This window comes from Pongo pygmaeus, chromosome 8, assembly GCF_028885625.2.
Source record: "Pongo pygmaeus isolate AG05252 chromosome 8, NHGRI_mPonPyg2-v2.0_pri, whole genome shotgun sequence".
NCBI lineage: Eukaryota > Metazoa > Chordata > Mammalia > Primates > Hominidae > Pongo > Pongo pygmaeus.
The window spans coordinates 16,967,808-16,991,081 of NC_072381.2; the positions used below are offsets into that span (position 1 = coordinate 16,967,808).

Here is a 23,274-nt window from a genome sequence, read left to right on the forward strand (position 1 = left end):
TGTAAGATCAGATTTGGGTTTTAAATGGATAACTGGTAAATGTGAAGGAAGGTAGGAGGCAGAAGCCAGGGCTGGATGGAAGGAAATGACATGCATGCCTGGCCCCAGGCTGGTCTTATGTTAGTTCATTCATTGCCACAGTAAGATTTCTCCTAAGTGAGTTGAAATAGCTTGTGGCCTCGGGATAACTGACATAGGAGGCTCTAAACTCCTCTGCGTCAAACCCAAGATCTCTATCTGCTCTCTTATTGTCTGATAACACTAAATCTTCACTACAGACTTTTGCCAGGTTGCCCTACAGTGCATTGCAGGGGGTGCCCTATCCAATGATGAGGAGGGATCATATATAAACTGGGATATAAATGGTGCCTTTAGGATCTACACCATTATATGCAGCTATGGGCCACATTCTGGGAGCAAACATTTCCTGGCACAACTGCGATGGACCTGGAGCTTGAATTACGTTCTAAGTCTTGTGGATGCGGGTAAGTGCTGAGAAGAATGTTATATTTTCTCAACTTTTAGAAATCTGATAGTTTTAGAATCTGCTAAAGATCCTGAAGGCATTGTACAAATAACTTAGTGGCAGGCAGGCTCTGCTACAACCACGGCAAAATCCCACATTTCACCCAGCTATTGACTTGAGCAGTTAGAAAAACTGGGAAAGAAAATTTTGGGATTTTAATTTCTATGAACTTTTAATGCACAAGGGCAATAGACTTTGATATTGGACTATAATTCTTTTCAAATGTAATAATTTCATACATTAATATCCTTAGGACTTTATCTTTTAATATTTTCCTGGGAATTTGATCACAAGAGGATTTTGATATTCTTACTGGGAGCAGAATCTTAGAGTATCTTCATGAATTCTTTGATCTTATTGCAGAACCTCTGATGAGGTCTGCTGGGCAACATGCCAGGGCATAATTTAGTATGGGAAGAAGAATAGAGTGACTTTTCGGGTTTGGGGCTAAACTCTGACCCATTTCAGAATCTTCTGGAGAAAAAAGTTATACTAGTCTCAGATGTCTGGGAAAAAGCCACAAAGAAGCAATGATTAGAATCAGCTCTACAAGAGCAGGAGTTTTCCTAGTATTGTTTTCTAAAATCTCGATGTTCTCTTCTAGTTCTTGGAGCAATGCCTAGAATATAGTAGGTATGCTAATTAACACTGAATTGAATGAAAGAATGAATGAATAGTAGATATGACCTCATGTGCATAGGAACGTGATGTCTTCCATAGACTGCTGATCCTCTCCCCAAAGATGGACAGCCCGTCCTCAGCTCCAGTGTCTGACACAGACCGAATGGTTAAGCCCGGTGCATTAAGTCAGACCTTCTCAATGAGATCAGTACCACCCTGTAGGGAGTGTTTTGCACAAGTGTGGTGGTTTTTGGGTCATCACTATAATTTGGGCCTATAACTGGCATTTAGTAATTCACAGGACAGTTTTGCAAAGTGAAGATTTTTGTCCCACCTAACTTTTGAATGTCCTGTCAGACATTTGTGTAAAAAAAAAAACTTGCTTATAATTATTTGATCCCAGAACCTAAGTCCATTTTATATATAAACACAAAAATATTTTTGTACAGATTTGTTATGCACCAAATTTCCAGAAATGCAATTATTGTGTAAGCTGAGGGAAGACTGTACTTTGTTTGGTTTAGAAATGTTTGTTTTGAGTTTTTCCACCGTTTTGGGAACTTACGTTGCAGATGGTGATGCCGCTATTGGCATGTGGGTTGCAAATACAACCCACCCGTATTTGTTTACATTTATACTTTTATTCACCACCATTCTACATATAAAAGGAATCTATTTTATTATGTGACTTTGTGTAGCAGTGTTAGAGTACTTACATATGCGAAGACACACTATTTTATATACTTTCCTTTTATTTCTCCTTTTCATTGCCTTTGGGATAGTATAGTGATTTTCTGAAATTACATTATGGGTAGGTTATAGCATAGATGACATTCACTTCAGGTGGGAAAGGAAGGATTACAAAATATTGGCTATGAAAAGGGGCAGTGACACCTGTAATCCCAGCACTTTGGGAGGCCAAGGTAGGTGGATCACCTAAGGTCAGGAGTTCGAGACCAGCCTGGCCAACATGGTGAAACCCCGTCTCTACTAAAAATACAAAAATTAGCTGGGCATGGTGGTGCATGTCTGTAATCCCAGCAACTTGGGAGGCTGAAGGAGGAGAATCACTTGAACTCGGGAGGCAGAGGTTGCAGTGAGCCAATATCGCACCATTGCACTCAAGCCTGGGTGACAAGAGAGAAACTCTGTCTCAAAAAAAAAAGAAAGAAAAACAAAAAGAAAAGGGGCACCAATGGGGTTGAGGAAAAACTGGGCAATGTTAGGATGAGGACATCTCTCTGCTGGTTCCATACTTCCTGGCAGAAAAAGTCAGCTAGGTTCATGCTCCTCTCAGTTTTGTAAAGGATAACAAAAGGGAGTGAGTTTCTGTTCATTTTGTAAATCCCAGCTCAGCCATCACCCTCTAGAAAGGCTTTCCTAGCCAAAACAAAGCCAATCAGAGCCTCTTCTGCTCTGCCCTTCTATGTTGTTTCTATTTATGATTTTTGTCATGTTATACAACATGTTATACAATGTGAAAAAAATGTCCATTATTTAAATGTATTTTGGCCGGGCGCGGTGGCTCATGCCTGTAATCCCAGCACTTTGGGAGGCTGAGGCGGGCGGATCACAAGTTCAGGAGATCGAGACCATCTTGGCTAACACAGTGAAACTCCATCTCTACTAAAAATACAAAAAATTAGCTGGGCGTGGTGGTGGGCACCTGTAGTCCCAGCTACTCAGGAGGCTGAGGCAGGAGAATGGCGTGAACCCGGGAGACAGAGCTTGCAGTGAGCCGAGATTGCACCACTGCAGTCCAGCCTGGGCGAAAAAGCGAGACTCCATCTCAAAAAAAAAATGTATTTATTTGTACTTTAAATGTAATTATTTAAATGTATGTTTTTTGTTTACATGTCAGTCTCCTACACTTTACTAGCAGCTCTTCAAGAAGCTAGAACTCTTCAAGATATGTCTTTAACTCTCTACATCTCCAGTGATGCTGGTACAGGACCTGGCACATACCCTTGCCAAGTAACTCCTTCTGCAATGGATGCGATGTGGATTTCAACAGAGACCGCTCAGTGACATGCACAATTCACTAGGTGATTCAGTTACCGTAATTACTCCCCAAGCCAACCCTTTCACAAACAATCATGATAGAATTATGAATGAATAATGGAATTGGTATGATTTTACTTGTATATCTACCACAGAGTTCAGTTAAATTAGCTTTTCTAAAAAGTCATTTGATTATAATCTCTAAAAAAAAAAATCTAAAAGGAATCAAATGTCCCATCTATTACAGAAAAATCTCTTTAATAAAGAAAGCACCAAGCTCCACATTCCAAGGGCTATTCTTTGATCTGCCAGTTTACTGGTAGTTGGAAACGTTGCCAATGGAAGGAAATTGCTTTTTCAAGGGGGAAAACAAGAATAGTTCTGAACAGAATTTATTTGAAAAAAACAGTATTTTATTTTGAAGCAAGAAAATAACTCCTTGTTTTTGATATTGCGGTTTCTGGCCTGAATGAATTGCGGAAATTCAGACAATGACAGGCTGTTTTGATGACATTATTAAGTCACACTCCATAAAAACGGATCTTGAGAGTAAATCCAATCAACTCTCCTAGCAGGGTCATACTCAAAACATTCTATAAGAATTTAAAATTGTAATTTTATATGCAAATCCATTATTTTTAGTTTTTAAGAAAAAGAAATTCCGTAGTGCTCATGCCTATTTGGAATTACTCCAAGGGGGGAAAAAAAGGAGGTAAATTTGTTTACAATGTACATCAGGCACAGTGCTAAACACTCTAGTCCTCAAAACTGCCTTTCACGGTAGGTACTATTATGTGATTTAAAGAAAAATTGATGAAATGATGAGGAGTCGGGGAGATTAGGAAATTTGTCTGACAGCAAAATTGGGTTAGAGTCCCCATACTGTCTGTCTCTAAACCTTATTACCTTTCTGAAAAGCCAGGGGAGCTCTCAAACAGTTTTGAATTCAGCTTTAGGACTGCTCTAGTCATTTTGGTCTCTCCCAGCCTTTCTTTTTTTTTTTTGGCGAAAGTATCTCACTCTGTTGCCCAGGCTGGTTTGCAGTGATGCAATCACGACTCACTGCAGCTTATACCTTCTGGGTTCCACCTCAGTCTCCCGAGAAGCTGGTACCATAGGTGCACACCACCACACCCAGGTAATTTTTTTGTATTTTTTGTAGAGACGGGGTCTCACTATGTTGCCAGGGCTTGTCTCAAACTCCTGAGCTCAAGCAATCTGCCTACCGCTGCATCCCAAAGTGCTGGGATTACAGATGTGAGTCACCGCACCCGGCCGGCCAGGTCTCATTTTAGGAAAGGAGAATTAAACCGGAATTGACATTCCTTGCTATCTTTAGTCTTTCATGAACTCCTCTGATCCAGCTTCTGTGCCAACACTTTATTAAAATGGTTGTCATCCAGTGCAATGAGGCTGTTCTTCATCTTTCCCTTCTTGGCCTCTACTTTACAATTTAATAGTACTGACCACCCATGCTTTGTAAAAGAATCCCCCTGCCCCTTGACTTCAGGGATACTACACTATTCCTGGGCTTCACATTTATTTTTTCATGACGCATCTGTTCTTTTCCTGCCCCTTTTGCTTTCTCCAACTGCCTCCCTGGGTACCTTTCCTGGAGCTGAGAGCCTGACTCTCTGGAATCCATGCTGACTCCCTCTAAGAAAGCATCCTTTCTCCTGATAGAAGGAAGGCTCTTTGCTGCGTCCTCTCTATTCATGGAGCTGTCTTCTCACTGAAGCCCCATTCCATTCTCTGCCCACTGCAGTCTCACTTGTCTGTCTTGCTTTCACCAAAACCACACTGTTATTTTTCTGGTCTCCAAGCCTTAGCCCTTTTCATAGTAAAAACATAAGCATATAATTAAGTGCTCAAATGGGTATTCCCTCCACAGATTTTCCTTACTTTTCTTTTAAAATAATTTTCTTTAAAGTTTATTGCAATCCTAGAACTTAAGTTTCTCTTGCACCCCTCTTGCCATCGCTGCCATGGCTGCACACCTGATCCAGGTCTAAGACTGACCTTCTCACCTAGGAGGGACCTCTCTCTGGAGCCCTCCCAGCCTCCTCTCCTTCCAGTTCCCACAGCTGCTGATTTCAGGTTAGTCTTCCCTAGCTACTGCTGTTGTCACATCACTCATTGGAAAACCTTCAACCACTCCTTATTTTCACCCACACAGAGTCATTAGTTTGACTTTCAGGATCCTTTGTAATCTCTGTATTTCTCTATGTAGGCCATCTTATTTCTTGCTACTCTTTAGCACTATTCTGCTTCAATACAGCCAGCCTCTTTACTCTTTCGAGAACATGCACATATCAAGTTCTATGCCTTTTTGAAAATGTTCACCTTGCCTGAATTCTCTCCTGTCCTGAGTAAGTTTTCCCTTGCTCTGTGAAGTCTTTCTTGATCATGCCAGTTTCACAAACTTTCTTTCCTTTCAAGCTTGCTCATTGCTTCAAGCCTGCATCGAATGCATTCATTAGCGCTTAAATGCTGACTACCCTGAATTATGCATTCTTAGTTTGCATGTATCATCCCATAATTTTCTAATCAGACTTAAGCTCCTCATAAATATAAATCTTGCCATACTTTTTATTTTTCCCCTGAGAGTGCAGTAGCAAATATTGATTGATGCTACTTAACACTTGTAATCTGAACCCATATAACCTGATAGGTATAATAATTTAATATTAAAGAGTCATTAAAAATTGAACAGAAGTTTCTTGATTTACTTTTTTATTTTATTTATTTATTTATTTTTGAGATGGAGTCTTGCTCTGCCACCCAGGCTGGAGTGCAGTGGCAAGATCTCAGCTCACTGCAACCTCCACCTCCCGGGTTCAAGCGAGTCTCCTGCCTCAGTCTCCAGAGGAGCTGGGACTACAGGCGCCCGCTGCCACGCCCGGCTAATTTTTTGTATCTTTAGTAGAGACAGGGTTTCACCATGTTGGCCAGGCTGGTCTCAAACTCCTGGCCTCAAGTGATCCTCCCACCTCAGCCTCCCAAATTGCTGGAATTACAGGCATGAGCCACTGTGCCCAGCCTTTATTTACTTTTAATGGGATTTCACAACCATTTTAATATCTAAACATAATGTGATAAGCAAATCTATAAGCCTAAGAAATAGACAAATTAAGAGGTGATTATTTGTGTCACTGACATTGTTTATTTTAGGATTTGCCAAAGGTCCTTTGAATATCTCTCTCCAGAAAACCGACCTTCCTATAGATCGTCTCTTGCAAGACATTGATGAATAGGAGATTTAAATGCTGATGTTGGAAGCTAGTCACACAAAATATTTGAGTCACCCATATTAAAGATTAATTTGATATGAAGATAGAACATCTATAATATTAAAGGTAGCATCACTGAAGAATAGGTCATTTTAAAAAGAAGTAGCACCTGTACTCACAATTTTCAGGACTTCCTGTAATGATATAAACTGGAATACACTATATTAGAGTCTGGGATGAGTAGACTCTGTTAAAAAAATAAAACAGCCTTACCTTTACATAATCATAAAGGCATCTTTGCCTAGTACTTGCTGCCTCCAGAGCAAATGTATTGAAGGTGAGGTGAATTACTTTGTTTACAGGTGCAATTATGATCCATACACAGTTTAAATTCTTGTCATACATTCCATTCGAATCAGAATCAGGAGAGGCAAAGGTATTATTCGAGCCTGTCAGATAACCACCACATCCTTGCTGAGGCCCTGCATTAAAACAAAGACACATCACTATGCAGACCAAACAGAACCAACCTTACATTGTACATGGAGGGTTTTTAAAAAGAACATAGATTCCATTTTCTGTCACACTCTGAGAACATGATCAGATCATTCCCTCCTGGGCTCCCGCCTTTCCTTCCTCCCTCATTTCTTTTCTTCCTTCCTTCCCCCCACCCTGCCTCGTCCCTCCCTCCTTCCCTCCCTCCATCTTTCCCTCCCTCCATCTTTCCCTCCCTCCCTCTATCTTTCCCTCCCTCCCTCTATCTTTCCCTCCCTACCTCTATCTTTCCCTACCTCCCTCTATCTTTCCCTCCCTCACTCTATCTTTCCCTCCCTCCATCTTTCCCTAACCTCCCTCTATCTTTCCCTCCCTCCCTCCATCTTTCCCTCCCTCACTCTATCTTTCCCTCCCTCACTCTATCTTTCCCTCCCTCAATCTTTCCCTCCCTCCTTCTATCTTTCTCTCCCTCACTCTATCTTTCCCTCCCTTGCTCTATCTTTCCCTCCCTCCCTCTATCTTTCCCTTCCTCACTCTATCTTTCCCTCCCTCCATCTTTCCCTCCCTCCCTCTATCTTTCCCTCCCTCCCTCTATCTTTCCCTCCCTCACTCTATCTTTCCCTCCCTCACTCTATCTTTCCCTCCCTCCCTCTTTGCTTCCATAACAGAGCCTTCAGGTGTCTCCTTCTTACTCACAGAGTTGCTGAAAGAAGTGGGAAAACACATAGGGTTCTATATACGTTTTTGGGATTGCTGATGTGATTTATTTAAGACTTTCCTAGCCTTGAAAAATCCAGTTTTATATAAAATCAAGTATTTTGCATAATAAAACTGGTGGAAAATGTGCATATGTTTTACTTTTATGTTCCACTTTTATGAACACTGTCAGACTGAAAACTGAATTTATGAAGAATTTACCCAACAAACCAAGAAAATTGCTGCCAACAAATCTTTTATTTACATAGTGTGAGAGAAAGAGGCTGAGAGGCATTTAACACTGCAGTCCAGTTTATATTCAGCCACACTCTATATTTAACTTTTTCTTTTCCAAAACATGAGAAGCTAAAGGAAAAAATCTTTATAGAAGAAAAAGGCCTTCTTTGTGATAAAAATTTTATAATTCAGAATAAAAATACAAAGGAGAGATAAAGAATAATCTCAAGACGATTAAAAGGTCTACCATAAAAGAATATAAAAAAAAATCCTCCGAACATAAGATTTAGTTTTGTCTACTCCATGGCTTAAGCAGATAGCTCAGAAATGATTTAAGAAGAGCATAAAGGGATGAACAATTTATTGATAATTTTGAAAGAAATGGTGAGGATGAAATAAGCTCAAAATAGCCCTAGTAGGAACAGGGATTAAATTGGTGCTGAAACTAATGTCTGTAAAGTTTGCATTCTACACAAATATAGGTCATGGCTAGTTCCAAAGTTAAACTTCACTGGGATTGGCCTTCACTCTATTTTTCTCATTCCATTTTCTGCTCACGGTGAAAAGACTGTTTTCAACATTAGGGGGTGCTAATATTTTGTACTTGGACCTTGGCAGTAAACATGAACAATGGTGGCTCTCCTGAACTCTGTCTGTAAATCTAATGGATAGCAAACGTGCAGGGTGATTTTTGTTACAGGCACATTACTTAGTAGGTCAGGCTTGGCCTGTCCATAGCTTCTAAGTCAGGCGAAACTATAGAGTATTTGCACAGTCAGACATTTCCCAAAGTTGAAATGCTTCCAAAGGCCCAGTCCCTGATATATTCACAGAACGCATCTACGACAAAATTATTCTGAAACGTAAGCAATACGCAGTGCTTCACCACATGTTGCTAATGATTCTGCTCATCTGAAATGGGCCTGCGAACTAAAGAGAGGGTTGGAGTTTGTGGAGTTTGAGCAGCTTTGATTCCAGTGTGAATTGACTTACTTAAGGAAACCACTTAAGCTTATTGGCATGCATAGTACAGAAGAACGATGACTGAGGGTATGAATGGATTGATAAATTTATTTATTACATATTGTTTTAATATTCAAGAAAGTATATTTAGTATTTAAGTAGAAAAAGATAAATGATAGTCCATTAGTAGTAAGACACAGATAAATAATGATGACGCAATTTAGAAAATGATAGGTTCAGTAAAAGAGGCAGAAAAGTCTTATAATTTTGCAAAAAGATGAAGATTACTTTGGGCTATGAGGATCTCAACTGTTCCAAGGAGGAGGTGATTTGGATCTGGGTCTTGAAGCATAAATAGAATAAAAACCATGTAGAAATGGAATTGGCATTGGCAATTCCAGCCTGAAAGAATCTCTTGATCCAAGGCTAAATGGGCAAGAATTAACATTATATGCATGGGCAAGCATAACTCTGAGAAAAGAATAGGGCACATGAAGGAGAATAATGAGAACTAGGATTGGGAAAACAGGATGGGGTCTTCTATAGAGGGCCTTCAATGCTGGATTATGCAGAGTTTGGTTGTCAGACTGTGTTCTGTGGCTAATGGGATCCAGCTGAAAGATTTTTAATCAAAGAAGTGGTAGAATCAGGATGCACTTGCTAATCAAGTCTTATCTAAAAATGGATCCAGAACCAGCATTTTATATGTAAGGGAATGGGACTGAAGGGGATGAGACCAGGTGAAAGGACATTGCTGTGGCGAGGGCTGCAGGTAGGAGCGCTGAAGGGTTGGAGGTGGGTAGACAGGAAAATGCTGTTGCTGGGCATTATTCTATTAATCATCAGCTTCAAAAACTAAATGTTATTTTTAAACATTCAAGCTATATTTATCACTACTTGTTTATTAATTGTTACTAATAAGTTCATAAGGGCAAGATGGCAATTGTACTTGGGCCCAGTGAATGCCATTACACACACTTATTATGTAGTACTACTGCTATGACTAATGCCATAAGGCAGTGCACCCACATTCCAGGGAACCCCAGAACAAGCATCCTTAAATCACTGATGTGTTTGCCATGGATTGAGTGGTAAATTGGGTGATCCATCCTCCTTCCTTTCCTTCCTTCCTTCCTTCCTTCCTTCCTTCCTTCCTTCCTTCCTTCCTCCCTCCCTTCCTCTCTTCCTCCCTCACTCCTTCTTCTTTCTTTTTTCTTCCTTTCCTTTCCTTCTCTCTCTCTCTCTCTCTTTCTCTCTTCTTTCTCTCTATCTCTCTTCCCCTCCCCTCCCCTCCTCTCTCCTCCCCTCCCCTCCTCTCTCCTCCCCTCCCCTCCCCTCCCTCCCTCCTTCCCTTCCTTCCTTCCTTCCTTCCTTCTAGATGAGGACTTGCTATGATGACCAGGCTGGTCTCGTATTCTTGGGGTCAAGCAAATCCTTCCACCTCAGCCTCTTGAATAGCTCAGCTTACAGGTGCATGCCACCATGCCCTGCTTAACTGGCTGATTTTTAATTCCTCAGTCTCTCTCTTTGCACTGCACTAAAATGGAGAGTATATTTTTCTATGCACTTGATGTTAGGCTTGGCCCTACGACTTGCTTTAGAATGAGTGTTCGTGGTCATGAAACAGCAGACGCCTTAAACGTGCTTATGTTTTGTTCTTGTTTTTATTGTTGTCTAGGACTTTGTGCTCCTGTGATCCACTAAGATATCATGCGCTGAGTAACTGCTGGTTCCAAGAAAAAGTGGATTCATGTGGAGCAGACTTGAACCCAGACTCAACTTTACAGCCAACTACAGCCAACCCGCAGCTTGGAACGGAGGCAGGCAAGCTAGTCCGTGGACCCATAAGTGATAAAAAAAAATGCTTTCATTATAAGACACTGAATTTTGGATGGTTTGTTATGTAGCACTGTCATGGTAATAGCAGACTAATACACACACTAATATTAATAGCTTGTTTGAGCTATCAAACTATAATAGAGCTCATTGTTCAATTCATACAATATACACGCAGAATAAAGAACATGGAGAAAAATTATCATGAGATAATCCTGGCCAAAATAGTCAAATATTTGAAGGGAATATAGTATTACATGAGTGAAGAGGTATTTGTGTAGTGCAGGGAATAGCAATTGCTCTAATTCCCCCACTTTAGTGCTTAAATATAGCAAAACTGCTCCATGCAAAATGAAATGTAAGTGTATATGTCTTTGAGGAAATGTAATGATCAATATTAACAAAAGAAGGGTTCTTTCCCAAAAGGAGCTATTGCCACATTGCTCTTTCTGTGTTTCAATGGTGGAGGAATATAAACAAGGGCGACCTCTGTGACTATGAAATAGACTCCCACGCATCAGAAAGTCATATATATTTACCATACTGATATTTTGAAATTGCATTTTTTTAATGTATAAGCCATCTTAACCTTGATATGTTTAGCATCACCAATCCATCATTTCCTCATTACCACACATCTTTGGGCCACCTAGACAGCTCTCATCCATCAGCACCTGCCTCATCATTCAGGTGTGTTAGTCACTCTCTGATGACACACCATGTGTCCAAGAACAAATGTCACTCTAACTTTCTTCCCTGAATTGGAAATATCTCTCTCACACAAAAGAGCCATTTCTTCAGAGAAAATACATGTTTTGGCTAAAGAAATATTGGAAATATAACCCCATAATAAGGGATGAGATCCAAGTCTAAATCTACTTAATTAAAAGTCAGTAACCGAATCCTGAATTATTACCTTCCAGTGACTAAACCTCAGAGTGAAGCTTAAGCCAAGATCGATCTGATAAGGGAAAAAATAGTTACATTCTCTCAGATAAAACATCTCGAAGGCTTCAGTGGAGTTAGATAGATTTTTAAATCGTTATTTGGAGAATTGACATTTTTGTGGCTCACATTCTATATGGCTGACATTTTCTTGAGGTTGTCTGGATAGTATCTCTGCCTGTTGTCTCTGGTTGACCACTACTGAGAAGGTGCACAGCGTGCTGTAGCAGCAGATAGACTGGCTTGACTTCAGGCGCTCTCCTGTTTCCAGCAAGCCATCTGTAGCTTTAGGCTGCAGCTGAAGGAAGCTTTAAAGCTGGTGCCTTAGGGGAATGCGAGCACACCTAGACAGCTTCCTTTCTACCACCCAGGGATGCAGGGCTAGAAATGCATTATCCTTTTTTGGAATCAGCCTTACTGTGATTTATAAAGCTGCAGATACACAATTGCCCCAAAGCAGTGTATTCATGTAAAAACATTCAACTAGGTTTCAGATGAACCTGTTTTGTCTTGTTCTCTAAACGTAAACAGTGTTTATTATTTTACTCCCTAACCTCCAATGTGTATAATACTTTAGGTATAATATTTATGTTATACAAGAAAAAATATTAGTAGTTTTTGTAATGAGGTTTTTTATTGTTTTGTTTGTTTTTAGTAGCTTCACTCAATTTGACTCACTTTAGTTATCCTAATTTGAAACCCAGCTTAATCTAAATTAAAATGTGTATTTAGTCTGGTAATATTTAGGAATCATAAAACTAAAAGAATGGTAATTTACTAAAAGAAAGGTAATTTCAGCAAGCTAATCAGTAGCTATAGTTAATAGAAAAAGAGCAATACTTGTATAAAGAACTTAGGAGAAGGAAAATTTTATCATTCTCTTTTAATTTATCTTGCATTATTTAGATATCACTGAAAATGCTCTATGTATACATCATTAGCCCCAGGGCATTTTATGAGAATCATTCTTTCCAACTTGGAAATTAAAAAAATAATTTACTAAGCAAAATGACATGATCATGTCAGTTGATGCTGAAAAAGGATTTGACAAAATCCAACACACATTCATCATAAAAACTCTTGGCAAACTAGGAATAGAGGAGAAATTTCTTGACTTGATAAAAACCATCTGCAAAAACCTACAGCTCACAGCATAACTAATGGTGAAATACTAAATGCTTTCTCCCTAAGATCAGGAACAAGGCAACGATATTGATTTCACACACCCCTCTAACTCAGCATAGTATTAGAATTCTTGCCAGAACAAAGCAAGAAAAAAATAGAGAGAGAGACTGGAAAGGAAGAAACAAAATTGCCACTTTTGCAAGTAACTATTAGCTGCAGAAAATCCCAAGTAATATAGAAAAACATTCTTACAACTAATATGTGAGTTCAGCAAGAACTCAGGAAAAAGGAGCAATACACAAAAATCAATCAAATTTTAATATACTAACCATTAACATGTGGAGACCAAAATTTAAAAATACCATTTATAATCATTCCAAAAAAATGAAATATTTAGGTATATACTTAATGAAGCATATACAGGCTTATGTGATGAAAATTACAAAATAATGAAATAAATAAAAGAAGGCCTAAATAAGTCTAGGTACATATATATTCATGGATTGGAAAACTCAACATAGTAAAGACATCAGTTTTCCCCAAATTGATGCATAGATTTAATGCAATTCCTATAAAAATCTCAGCAAGGTTTTTCTGCAAACATCAGAAAGCTTAACTTATTTTTATTTTTATTTTTTTTCATTTATTTTTTTTAGGATAGAGTCTTGCTCTGTCACCCAGACTGGAGTGCAGTGGTGTGAACACAGCTCACTGCAACTTTGAACTCCTGGACTCAAGGGATCCCCCTACCTCAGCCTCCCAGTTAGCTAGGACCACAGGCAAATGCCACCATGCCTGACTAATTTTGTTATTTTTGGTGAAGACAGGGTCTTGCTATATTGGCCGGGCCAGTCTTGAACTCCTGGCCTCAAGATATCCTCCCACCTTGGTCTCCCAAATCTCTGGGATTACAGGCATGAGACACTGCACCCAGCCTTTATTTTAAAATTTATATGGAAAGGCACAGGCCTTGAAATAGCTAAAACAACTTCACAAAGAAAAATGAAGTGGGAGGAATCATGCCACCTGATATTAAGGCTTACCATGTAGCTATAGTAAGCAAGACAGTGTGATATTGGTGAGGAGTTAGACACATAATCAATGGAATAGAATACAGAACCCAGAAACAGACCCATACAAATATGCCCAACTGATTTTTTTCAAATGTGCCAATGCAATTCAATGAAGGAAGGACAGCCTTTTCAACCAATGGTGCTAGAGCAATTGGACATCCAGAGGCAAAAAACTGACTTCCACCTAAATCTCATATCTAAACCAAAATGAGCTCAAAATGGATCATAGACACAAATGAAAAATGTAATATCATAAAACTTTTAAAAGAAAACAGCAGAATAATCTCTGTGACCTTGGGGTAGGCAAAGAATTCTTAGATTTGGTACCAAAAACATGATCTATAAAAGAAAAAGTCAATAAATTGAACTTCAAAATTAAAAACTTTTGTTCAGTCAAAGGCCAATATAAGGCAAGAAAATTAAAAGGCAAGATATAGACTGGGAAATAACATTTGCAAACCACATACTGACAAAGGATCATCAATTGAGAATAGATAAAAAGCTCTCAAAACCCAACAGTAGAAAAATAAACAATTTAATTAGAAAATGGGCAAAAGATATAAATAGATATTTCACCAGAGAATAGATATATAGATGACAAAAAGCACATGAAAATTGTTCACCATTAGGGAAAGGCAAATTAAAACCACATGAGATATTAATACACACCTACCAGCATGGCTAAAATAAAATTAAATAACAACAACAGCAACAATAACAGTACTCTACAGTGAGATGTCCAGAGGAGGGATGGGGGTCCCCAGTTACAGAATGCCATGACTTCCTAATCAAAATAATACAAGCCAGAGCATGATGGAATAGCATCGTAAAGTCCTGAATGAAAATAAATGCCAAACTAGAACTCTATATTCAGAGAAAGAATCCCACAAAATTTAAGAAAATCAAGTCATTTTTGAAAAACAAAACAAAGAACACTTTTTACCAGAAGATCTCCATTAAAAGAAACACAGAAGAGAGGTCTTCTAAAAGAAATACATTAATCCCATATGGAAGCATAGAATTTCAGGAAGAAAAGAAAAATAATAGCAATGGTAATTTTACATTATTAATAATCGTGTAAAATAATAAAAATGTTTTGTATACCTATTATGTGTGTAGAATTAAAATGCTTGGCATATATAGCATAAAAGACAGGAAGTGGGTAAATGGGTTTAAAATGTTCCAAGGTCCTTGGATTGATTATTGATTATAACACGATAAAAGTATCAATTTTAAATTAGATTCTAACATATTAAGGTTGAATACTGTAATCTTTAAGGTAACTACTGAAACAGGAGTAACAGGATCTATAAATAATACTTTCGAAAGGGGAGTAATAAAAAAGGGATTAATTTTAAAAAGAAAAATAGTTAAAGGAAAATAAAAAGAGGTGGGACAAACAAAACACAAATAGTACAAAGGTCTATTTAAAACTAATAATGTTAGTAATTTTATCAGATATAAACACATTAAATTCTCCAACAGAAAGACACAGCCAAACAAAAGCCAAATATATTCTTCAGGATAGAGAAAAGTTGAAAATAAAAGGGTTTAAAAATATATCACGCAAATATGAACCAAAAGAAAGCTATGGAAGTTACACTAAATCAGAACAAGTAGAAATTAAGGCAAAAAACATTTAAAAACGTTGTTACATAATGGTATGAGTCAATCCACCAGAAAGATATAATAATTATAGACGTATATGTGCCACATTACATGGCTTCAAAATAAAAAAGAGCAAAACTCTAGCCAAGATGTTTCTACCGAGCTTCTCTCTTATCTGACTACCTATTGAACACTAGCTGGATATCCTAAAGGCACCAAATTCTCCAGACAAAACCCAAAATTTTTATTATTTCATTCTGCAAAGCACTGTCCTCTCTTAGTAATTTTCTATTTGAATAGTGGTGTCACAAGATATTGTCCAGAAACCTTAGGAGCATTATTATTTCTTTTTCCCAAGCCACTTCTCTCAAATGGAACACTGTGTTATTGATTCATTGTCTTGAGGATTTTTCCTTTCAGTCTCTTTATTTTCATGGTACCACTGCTCTTATCATCCCACGCCTAAACTATTGCAATACTTTTCAAACTTTTTCCCTGAAATGCTGCTTCAAAGCATCATCCCTACAGGTGCTGGGATGTGCTTTCTAAAATAAATTTGACTAGATGATAGCACTCTCCAGCTCAAAACAATTACTGGCTCCTCTTTGCACATGATACAGAGCCCTCCATGTCTGGCCTTTGCATATCTCTCCTCTCTCAGTACCTATTGTTCTCTGCCTTATGCCCCGAAGCATTAGCAGTGTTCATGTTAGCCAGCATCCATTGAAATGGGATGCACCTGTAACTTTGTGCATGTGTTTTATTTCTCCATAGATTATCCATTTTCCCAATGAATGCCTTTTTTTTTTTTTTTTTTTTTTTTTTGAGATAGAGTTTCACTCTGTCACCCAGGCTGGAGTGCAGTGGTGTGATCTCCACTCACTGCAACCTCCACCTCCCAGGTTCAAGTGATTCTCCTGCTTCAGCTGCCCCAGTAGCTGGGACTACAGGTGCGTGCCACCATGCCCAGCTAATTTTTGTATTCTTTAGTAGAGATGGGGTTTCACCATGTTGGCCAGGCTGGTCTCGAACTCCTGACCTCAGGTAATCAGCCCGCCTCAGCCTCCCAAGCGCTGGGATTACAGGAGTGAGCCAGCATGCCTGGCCAATGAATGCCTTCTTATCCTTCCAAAATAATACTATTTATAGCTAAAAATTCTTGCATGTGAAATGAGTGACAAGTATTTTCTAATGTAATCACTGAACCCTATAAGGTCATTATCATTAGTGTACTGTTTTTACAGATAAAAAAAAAATCAAGACACAGAGTGGATAAGTAAATTGTCCAAGATCAACCTCATTGAGATGTACAAACTGAGTTTGAATCTGGGATGTGATACTCCACGTTTACCCTCTTACCCACTGCACCATAATTCAGGACTCACATTCTCTGAGGTGCATCCTCTAACAATCCTGTGTCCTTTCTTCCACTGAACATCCAAGTACCATAGATCCCTTCTTTTGTGCTTCCAGTGCCCTTTTGCATACACTTCTGTTAAAAAGCATCCCAGGGGGCCAGGCGCAATGGCTCAAGCCTGTAATCCCAGCACTTTGGGAGACCGAGGCAGGTGGATCATGAGGTCAGGAGTTCGAGACTAGCTTGACCAACATGGTGAAAGCCCATCTCTACAAAAAATACAAAAATTAGCCGGGCGTGGTTGCATGCACCTGTAATCCCAGCTACTCAGGGGGCTAAGGCAGGAGAATCGCTTGAACCTGGGAGGAGGAGGTTGCAGCGAGCCAAGATCGCGCCATTGCACTCCAGCCTGGTGACAGAGGGAGACTCCGTCTCTCTCTCTCTCTCTCTCTCTCTCCCTCTCTCTCACACACACACACACACACACACACACACACACACACACATCACATCCTTGGGTATATTTATCAATTGCCACAGAGGCAATGAAGGCTTACTAAGAAAATCATGAGTTGAGTTTAGGGGACAGTCAAACCTAGTTCAAAGCTTGGCTTTACCTCTTACAAACCCTTTGGACCACAGAAAAATTACTTAATCTCTTAAATTCTTCTTTCTTCCTTTGTAAAATGGGATAATTCCTGTCTCATCTGGTAGCTCTGAGGATTAGATAAAGTAATATACATCAAGCAGCTCATGCTACATCTGGTAGGGCACAGGCTCAGGGACAGGCAGTGATTTTCACGATGCCCTGGGATTTTCTGACAAGTCTTTACTTGTGAGCGAGCAAAATGTACAGCTACCATGTAATGTTAACAGACTTTTCACACATTAGAATGAAGAGAAGAACACGGTCCCGCTATTACATTTCCTAACAATTTATTTATAACAAAAGAATGTTTTAAAATTTTTATTGCTGACTGCATATATTTTGTTTTTATGTTCCTGGGAATGCTATAACAAAGCCAGGCTGATCTGAGTAAGGATGATGATTATTATAGGGAATTTATGGGTACAAATAATTTAACCCAAAATAACCAGTTACCTGCGACAAAACTAGGTTGCGTCTTGTGTTTTAGATTACACAGAATAAGTGCTTCTTCCCAGCACCTGTTCCGTTCAGTGTTTTTCAAAATGTTACCCTATAATTTACCATTAACTCAATTTTATCACTTAGTTTGGTCTCCACAATACCATCTGGTTTTATTTTCACAAGGACAGCCCCACCCTTCAAGACCAGGAGTGGCAATCTAGTCATCGGTGGGGGCAAAGACTCCAGTGTTGAAATATATTTAATAAGAACCTTTCCTTTCTTCTTGCTGATTTGGCATTTAACTCCTGTGTACTTGCTTTTGTAAAGTTTTGGTGAACTAAGCATTTGTTGGTTTCTTTATCCCGTTCCCACATTCTCAGCTCAGCAAAAAACCTTTCCCCATAAAACCCACAAAGAATAACCTGAAGATAACCTTGTCTTTAATATCATCCCCCAAGGGAAGTCTAATCACCAGTAAAAGGTACAGGGCTTAAAAAGGGTGGAAATAAGCTTAGTTGGGTTTTTCTTTAAATGGGTTTACAGTTTCAGCTCATCTCATTCTCTGACTTCATCACAGGGAGCAAATGACATTAGGAAACCAGAAAAATGACATTCCTTGGTTGCTTTCGAGCAATACCCTCATTATTGCTAAACTGAGAGTTATTTGATCAGTGATTTATCTAATTATTCCAGTTATAATTCAACTTCCTTATTACATTTGTACTTCTAACAGTAACGTCAGCTGACAACTTCAAGCAGGCCGCCAAGAGGTACCTAGAGACACATACATATATTTTTGATGCCATTGAATTTTTAAGTTTATTCTTGTATTGTTTAGCTATTTTAGAATGCCTCACAAAGTTTAAATTTAACACCAAAACTGGGAAACTTAAAAATAACTAGAAGCAGAAGTCTGAATTGGACATGTTCGATTTTTTTTTCCATTTGTTGTGACCATGTTTTCCATCTTTCTGGCCCTAGACTCTCTTCAGCTTTCTCCGTCTCCTTCTTTCTTTCTTCTCTGTTTCCTTCTTTTTCATCCCCCTCAACTTCGTCCTGCCACTCCCACTGTCTTCCTTTAGTGTGTTTGAGAGACATTTTCCAGATGTTAAGGTAACAGGCGAAAACCCACAGGCGAGAAACACAGATGACCTAAATATTGAGTGTGATCTGGTATTCCTAATTCTCTGAGGATGAAAGTGATTCAATTTACCTCCCTGTTTAGAGCTTACCCAACAATTATATAAACCAGGATTGAATTTTGAGAATGAGTTGAATCTAGATAAAATCTAATGGGTTCTATATGGTATATTATTATATCTCATTATAAAATATGATTTTGAAGTAGGCACAATTTATCCATTTATTCTGTAAATCACTCATATGGACAATATCGATGGAGTAACAATTGTGCACCAGGCCTCTGCAAGGCCTGAGGATTTAATCAGAATGTAGCTTTTGATTTCAGATTTAGGTTATGAAATGTACTTTAGGATTTGACAGTTAGGTATCACTGCAAAGTGGGTAGGAAAGAACAAGAAATCATTGTAGCATGATGTGGTCCTGTTGAGAATGATGATCCCTGCCCACCCCACCCTCAGCCACCCCCCAACCTTGGAAATAGGGTCGAGGGGGCTTGAAAATTTGAGATTTCAATATTACTTTCTAATACATAGAGTCTTTCACTCTGACAGCTAAGGTGCTTTCTAGAAATTATCTGCTTTATCCCCATCACATTCTTAAAAGATAAACAGTTGTAATATTTCAAACTGATCAGTTTTTTAGTAGATAAAAATTGAGTTCCAAAACATTATAGGGCTTTTCTAAAGCCATATCACCAAGCAATGATATTATGCATCAATCAGCTCTTTCCATCTGGCCATATTTCTTTTTTTTTTTTTTTTTTTAAGATGGAGTTTTTTGTTCTTGTTGCTCAGGCCGGGCACAATCTCGGCTCACCACAACCTCCACCTCCCAGGTTCAAGCAGTTCTCCTGCCTCAGCCTCCCGAGTAGCTGGGATTAAAGGCATGTACCACCATGCCTGACTAATTTTGTATTTTTAGTAGAGACGGGGTTTCTCCATGTTGGTCAGGCTGGCCTCGAACTCCCAACCTCAGGTGATTCACCCACCTCGGCCTCCCAAAGTGCTGGGATTACAGGTGTGAGCCACCATGCCCGGACTTTTTTTTTTTTGAGACGGTGTTATGCTCTTGTTGCCCTGGCTGGAGTGCAATGGTGCGATCTCGGGTCACTGCAACCTCTGCCTACTGGGTTCAAGCAATTCTCCTGCCTCAGCCTCCCAAGTAGCTGGGTTTGCAAGCATGCACCACCATGCCTGGCTAATTTTTTGTATTTTTAGTACAGACGGGGTTTCACCATGTTGGCCAGGCTGGTCTTGAACTCCTGACCTCAAGTGATCTGCCTGCCTCGGCCTCCCAAAGTGCCAGCATTACAGGCGTGAGCCACCACGCCCAGCCTACCTGACCATATTTCTACATTTGTTGGACTAATTCATTCTGTCCTTGTTATATATGTGCTTGGGTATTTTTGCTTGGTCTCTTAGCAAAGGTCTCTGAACTGACCTTAATGCAACCTGATTCATTCTTCATGTGACAAATATCCTAGGTGGAGGAAGGCAGACAGTGGCCCTCATCGTCAGCATGTGTGCTCTGGGCAACAGGGGCTGGCTGGGAGCTTTGGGTCCAGGTGAGAGGTGAAGCCAGCTGGACTTCCTGGATCAAGTGGGGACTTGGAGAACTTTTCTGTCTTAGAAGAGGATTGTAAAATGCACCAGTCAGCACTCTGTAGCTAGCAAGAGGATTGTAAAATGCACCAATCAGCGCTCTGTAAAATGCACCAATCAGCAGGACCCTAAAACTACCCAATCGCAGGGAGGATTGAAAAAAGGGCACTCTGATAGGACAAAAATGGAACATGGGAGGAGGCAATAAGGGAATAAAAGCTGACCACCCCAGCCAGCAGCAGCAACCCTCTCGGGCCCCATTCCATGCTGTGGAAGCTTTGTTCTTTCACTCTTTACAATAAACCTTGCTACCGCTCACTCTTTGGGTCCATGCCAACTTTAAGAGCAGTAACACTCACCATGAAGGTCCGTGGCTTCATTCTTGAAGTCAGCGAGACCATGAACCCACCGGAAGGAACCAACTCCAGACACAAAGGCACTGCCACCGCTTGTCCCTGAGGGTGCATCTTCCCCATCTGTCTTCCTGTGCTGTCCCCCTGCTGTCTTGCAGGGGACACCCCTCAGTCTCTCCTTGGCGACTCACTAATTGAAATGCCTCCAGACCTCCCATCTAATAGAGCCAAGTTCCATTTTCTACACTGAAGTTTTGCTGAAGTGTTATAGAATACATCATTTTAGAAAAAAAAAATGAAACAACGATGGTACTGCACAGTAAATAAATAAGTTTACTGAAAGCTCCTGATCTAACCCTGTGTGTAGAAGTTTGGTGTGTAGTGTGACGTGCATATTGTGAATAGACCAAGCAACTCTCTGGTATGAGACCTCCTCAGGAAGAAGAACTGGAGGCTCTGATGGTTAAAAACACGTTTGCAAGTGTGAAGTGCTTTGTGCGGGACACACATAAGCAGAGTCAAGGCTGGAGCTGACCCTGCTGGTAAAGGAAGGGGCAGCAACAAAACTAGCCGAAGTTAACAGAACAGAAGGTACTTAAAAGCATCCGTTCTGCCTACAGGCCATGCCCACTTAGCCAAATCCACAGAACCAACAGCTTTTTAAACTTTATAGGAGCATAGAAGCCATTGACAATCTGATGCAAACTATGAACTCGGTTAAGAAAAATGCTCTGATTTGCAGATTATTTCAGTTTCACAGATTGCTGCAGCCCAGTGTGATCATTTTGCTGGTTGTCAGCCATTCAGGATCAATTATTCATATAGCGTTGGAGCACATGGGGGAGACAAGCAGGCACATTTCCATTGCAGTTAGAGATCTGCTCCTGCTTGCCAAATATGCTTTCTCCTTACCCCACATCCGTGCACATGGGCCTCCAGCAGCAGACGTTCCGAGGAGAAAGGAGACCCAATTTCACTACATATTTAGTAAACAGCAACTAGGGATAGTTCCCCCAAATTTGCTGTGACTCACTAGCAATACAAATATAACAAATGCACAAGGTGAAATTAACCTAATAGTCACATAATTATATAAGCCAATCTCTTCATCCTGAAAAATTGAAGCAGATGTACGTAAAACATTGCCAAGCGTATAATCTAAATAGCAAATCTGCAAAACCTTACTTAGTGTTTTAGTTAAGATCGAAACAGAAATGTCATAGACTAAAATGGTCTTCTCTTCACATCAATTAATTACCAAGTGAAGATATTGTTTTCCAGGCTGAACAAACAGCTTTGTAAATGAAAATCCACTATCTGGTCCACAAAGTTGCTTTCCCTCTCTTCAGGGGAAAGACAGGGTTGTTTGACATAAATGAGTTGGAGGTAAAAGGGGCATCCTATTAGCCAAGTTTGTTTCCATCCAGAGCTATAACTAAAAGACTCTATAAACCTTACAGTCAAAGCTATTCTTATTGTTGCTTCCCCGTCTCCTCACTACAAACAACAAAAACCAAAATGCAAAATCATAATACTTAGGTTTTCATTTAAACATTACCACCAAAGAGTAGTTACAATGACTTTTAAAGTATTTCCAAGTGGCTGATGGCATTTATGCAGATGAAAAAGAGGTAAAAATCATCTTCATGAAATACAGGGGTAACACAATGCTGGCAAGGAATTCCGTTTCTACATTTTCCACTTAAACCTTTTCTCTAACTGTAGCCAGAGGAAAACAGTAAGTGACTGTAATAGTTCAATGACTCACGCGTAGACAATGCTTCTGACAGTGTAAGACTTTTCCTTCTGTTAAATCACAATAGGTCTAAAAATGTCTTCTTTGTGACTTGGAAAGACATAGTAATTTAATGAGGCTAGGGAACCCTGGCTCACTTGAGAAGCTTCATGCAGATAATAGCAGTGAGGAGAGTGTTAACACAACAATTACCATTTTCTTGGGAGAATATATTAGGAAAAAGAAAAACAACTTGAAAGGTAGCAAAGCAAATGCAGACATAGGACATTTGGTCCAAAGTCTGTGCTAAAGGCAAGAATATATCCCTTTTTTGTGCAAAAAAAATCTCCACAGGAAAATTAATTTTTCTTTCAAAATAGCCTTCTGGCTTTTGTATGCTACTTCACTTACACAGTTCTGTTAGGGCAACACTCTCTGACTGCCCGTGAGACTTGCCTTCAAGTTACTGTTGAGACAGCTGAGTAGGGGAGGTGGCAAAGGGATTTTCTGATACAATTTGTCTTGGGGTGTGTGGTTTACCGGGAAGCCTTCAAAACACAATGTCTAATTGCTTTCCTCAAGTACTGCATGGAAAAATTCACATGCCCAATATCAAGAAGTTGAAGGTAAACTCTGTTT

At 39.5% G+C, this 23,274-nt stretch overlaps 1 protein-coding gene across 1 annotated transcript in view; it reads right to left on the reverse strand.

The window, feature by feature from the left end:
- The window catches only part of CUBN (cubilin), a 304,926-nt gene that overhangs the window by 19,651 nt on the left and 262,001 nt on the right, over positions 1 to 23,274 (reverse strand). Inside the window, exon 60 of the mRNA XM_054503528.2 lies at positions 6,652 to 6,860. Within this exon, the coding sequence (XP_054359503.2) occupies positions 6,652 to 6,860 (209 nt within the window). The remainder of the gene's footprint in view (positions 1 to 6,651; positions 6,861 to 23,274) is intronic.